General features: G+C 37.6%; 1 protein-coding gene across 1 annotated transcript; it reads right to left on the minus strand.

The window, feature by feature from the left end:
* Positions 1-1,127: 1,127 nt before the first annotated feature.
* LOC311620373 (large ribosomal subunit protein eL29-like) lies at positions 1,128-1,751 on the minus strand. The gene has a single exon (XM_084879717.1). The coding sequence runs from the start codon at positions 1,719-1,721 to the stop codon at positions 1,236-1,238; it is 486 nt and encodes a 161-aa protein (XP_084735843.1). The 5' UTR covers positions 1,722-1,751; the 3' UTR covers positions 1,128-1,235.
* Between the last annotated feature and the right edge of the window lie 1,649 nt (positions 1,752-3,400).

Here is a 3,400-nt window from a genome sequence, read left to right on the forward strand (position 1 = left end):
CATTACTCTACCTATATATTTCAGAAATTAGTTTGTTGGTATTTTCTCTGCCTATTTTGTTTTTCAATTTTATTAACAGAGAGGTTTGGCTTTTAGTTTTCTTTTACTTAATATTCTTATCAAGTTTTGGAATAATGGTTATTTTAACCTTTTTTGTTTAATCTTTTGATTTTCTAGAAGAAATTGGATTCTTCTTGGTTATTTTCATCTATATTCAGTAGTTTTTCAATAAAATTCTCTAAATATTTAAAGGTTAATATTAATTATGGCTTCATTTTCTTAAATAATTATGTCACTATTTAGATATTCTATTTCCTACTTATCTGATTTCTGTAAGTTTTATATTTTTAATGTTTCCAGTTTATTTTTATTATTTATTTATTTATTTATTTACTTATGTACTAGAGGCTTTGTGCACAGATTCTTGCACCAGTGGGGTCCCTCAGCCTGGCCTGTGGGAATCAGGCCAAATCTGTGCACCAGGTCTCTAGTATGCATATAAGATTTTTGGTTAATCTCTTCCCCTCTCCCCCTTCCTCCTTCCCTCTGAGAGTCATCATTCTGTTCCATGTTTCCCTGTCTGTGCATTGAGTGTCTGTCCCCTGGTAGTTAGTGCATGTCATAGCTACTGGTTGGATGGTTGAAAGGTCACATAGACTTTTATATATAGGGATGTACTGTTGTGATAATATTCTTAAATATTCTTTCTTATATGCTAATGTTCTATATGTTCAAATTTATTTTTAATTATTTATTGTTGAAAGTATTACATATGTCCCCTTTTCTCCCAGTTCCTCTCTCAGCATGTCCCCATCCCTTAGTCTAGGCCTTCATACCCGCGCCCCCCTCCCCATTGTCTGTGTCCATTTTATGCTTATATATGCATACAAGTTCTTTGGTTAATATTCTTACTATCCTCTTAATGATGGTAATTTCTGTGGTGATGGCCCACCTGTTATTTTTTATCTGAGCTATTTTGTGCTTTCCTTCTGGTTTTATGTGTCTTCCCCAGTAATTTACCAATGGTATTAATCATTTGAAAAACTAGATTTTAGTCTGTAGATATTTTCAATTGTGTAATCACCTTTTAGTTCTTAAATTTATGCTCATGCCATTTTTGGTTCAGGTTTGTTTTTTTTGTTTTTTTCCTGCCGCAGGTTTATTTGTACAAACAGCACAGGATGGCACCAGCACCACGCGGGCAGCAGCCCAGGGGTTCCACCTGTCCTTCCATCCTACTGTGGAGCCTTCGCGGGGGCCTGGGCCGCTTTGGGAGCAGCGGCCTGGGTACCTTTGGGAGCCTGAGCTGCAGCTGCACCTGCAGCCTGGGGCTTGGTTTCAGCCTTGGCCTTGACCTTTGGCGAGCAGATCCTGAGCCCCTTGGCAATGAGGGCACGAGCGCGCTTCCCAAGCTTGGGGTGAGCGATGTAGGCAAGTCGACTGAGTTTGCTGCTGCAGCCCTTTGGGATATTGGGCCTGGGCTCCTTGGGCTTGACCAGGACCTTGATGGCCTCAGGGCGGGCGCTCATGGCCTTGGCGTTGTAAGCCTGCATCTTCTTCAGGCCCTTCTTGTTGTGCTTCTTGGCAAAGTGCATGTTCCTTAGGAACTTGGGGTCTACCCCCTTAAGAGATTCATATCTTCGTGACCGGGGTTTCTTGATGCCATTTCTGTGCCATTTCCAGGACTGGTTGTGCATGGTGTGGTTCTTGGACTCGGCCATCTCTGCACAAATGGCCGCGGCTGCCGAAGCGCCAGGGCCCGGAAGCTCAATTTTGTATTTTTGTTTTGATAGGTTTTTAAGTAGATGTTTAATCCATTAATGTTCAGTCTACTTTTTATTTAATTTTGTTTAATCTATGCAATAACACCATAATTTTATCTCTAAGGTTGAATTAATTCCATCCTAAAAACTTATTATGTATTTACATACCAATTCAATTCAAAATGTTTTTTACTTTGGGTTTTGATTCATCTTTTCTTCATATATAATTTGTATAATAACTTTATTTTTTTATTTTATTTTTTAAAATATATTTTATTGATTTTTGTACAGAGTGGAAGGGAGAGAGATAGAGAGTTCGAAACATCAATGAGAGAGAGTCATTGATCAGTTGCCTCTTGCACACCCCCTACTGGGGATATGCCTGCAACCAAGGTACATGCCCTTGCCTGGAATCGAACCCGGGGCCCTTCAGTCCCCAAGCCGACGCTCTATCCATTGAGCCAAACCGGTCCCGGCTATAATTTGTAACTTTAAATACATTCACACAAATAATGTGTTTACATTATTTTCTAAGGAAATAAAGTTTTAACTTCTTTTGGTTATTTCTGACTTTTGGGTGGCATTATTAAGAAAATATATTACTAATTGTTTACATTATGTGACTATCTTCAGATATTCTTTGAGGGCATCCCATCTTCAAATTTTTAAATATACATTTTATTGATTTTTTACAGAGAGGAAGAGAGAGGAATAGAGAGTTAGAAACATCGATGAGAGAGAATCATCGATTAGCCGCCTCTTGCACACCCCCCACTGAGGATGTGCCCGCAACCAAGGTACATGCCCTTGACCGGAATCAAACCCGGGACCTTTCAGTCCGCAAGCCAACACTCTATCCATTGAGCCAAACCGGTTTCGGCTCACCTTCAAATTTTTAAAATGTAAAGTGTAATCTTATAAAGGATATATGTTCTTAGGTTGTTGGGTTTAGTATTCATTACATAATAATTATGCCAAAGTTTTAGATACTCCCATTTCAAATTATTTTTCAGCATTACATAATATGACAGTATTTCTGTAATGATGTAAAATTTCTATATTCTAAAGTGTAATATGTAATGTGATAATGTGTTCATGAGAGTTTGAATTATGGATAGTGTAAATATATTTTTAATTTATTTAAGCTTTATTTGAATTAGCCACATGTAGCTTAGTAGTTACCAAATTAAACTGGATTAGTTTTGTATCTGTATTAAAAAATTTTAAATACTGATAGAGGGATAGAGAGTAAGAAACATCGATCAGCCGCCTCCTGCACACCCCCTACTGGGGACATGCCTGCAACCAAGGTACATGCCCTTGACTGGAATTGAACCTGGGACCTTTCAGTCCGCAGGCCTATGCTCTGTCCACTGAGCCAAACTGGTTTTGGCTGAATTAAATTTTTAATTGTTTCCCCTGGTATGTTCAATTAGAAATGGGTAAAAATCACCCAATATCAACATTTATATTACAGCTATCCATTTTAGTTTATATAATCTGATGTCATGTTTTAGTTTCACATGAATTGAGAACTATATTTTCTTGGTAAATTAGTTTTCAGTATATCAAATGAATCCATTTTCTGTAGTAATTACTTGGGTATTATTTTTTTTTTTATGTTAACATGACTTCCT

Source organism: Pipistrellus hanaki, assembly GCF_964339955.1.
Source record: "Pipistrellus hanaki genome assembly, chromosome: 3".
Taxonomy (NCBI): Eukaryota; Metazoa; Chordata; class Mammalia; order Chiroptera; family Vespertilionidae; genus Pipistrellus; species Pipistrellus hanaki.

Coding starts and splice junctions, on each gene's coding strand:
- LOC311620373 (XM_084879717.1), bottom strand. CDS start 1,721: ATGGCCGAGTCCAAGAACCACACCATGCACAACCAGTCCTGGAAATGG.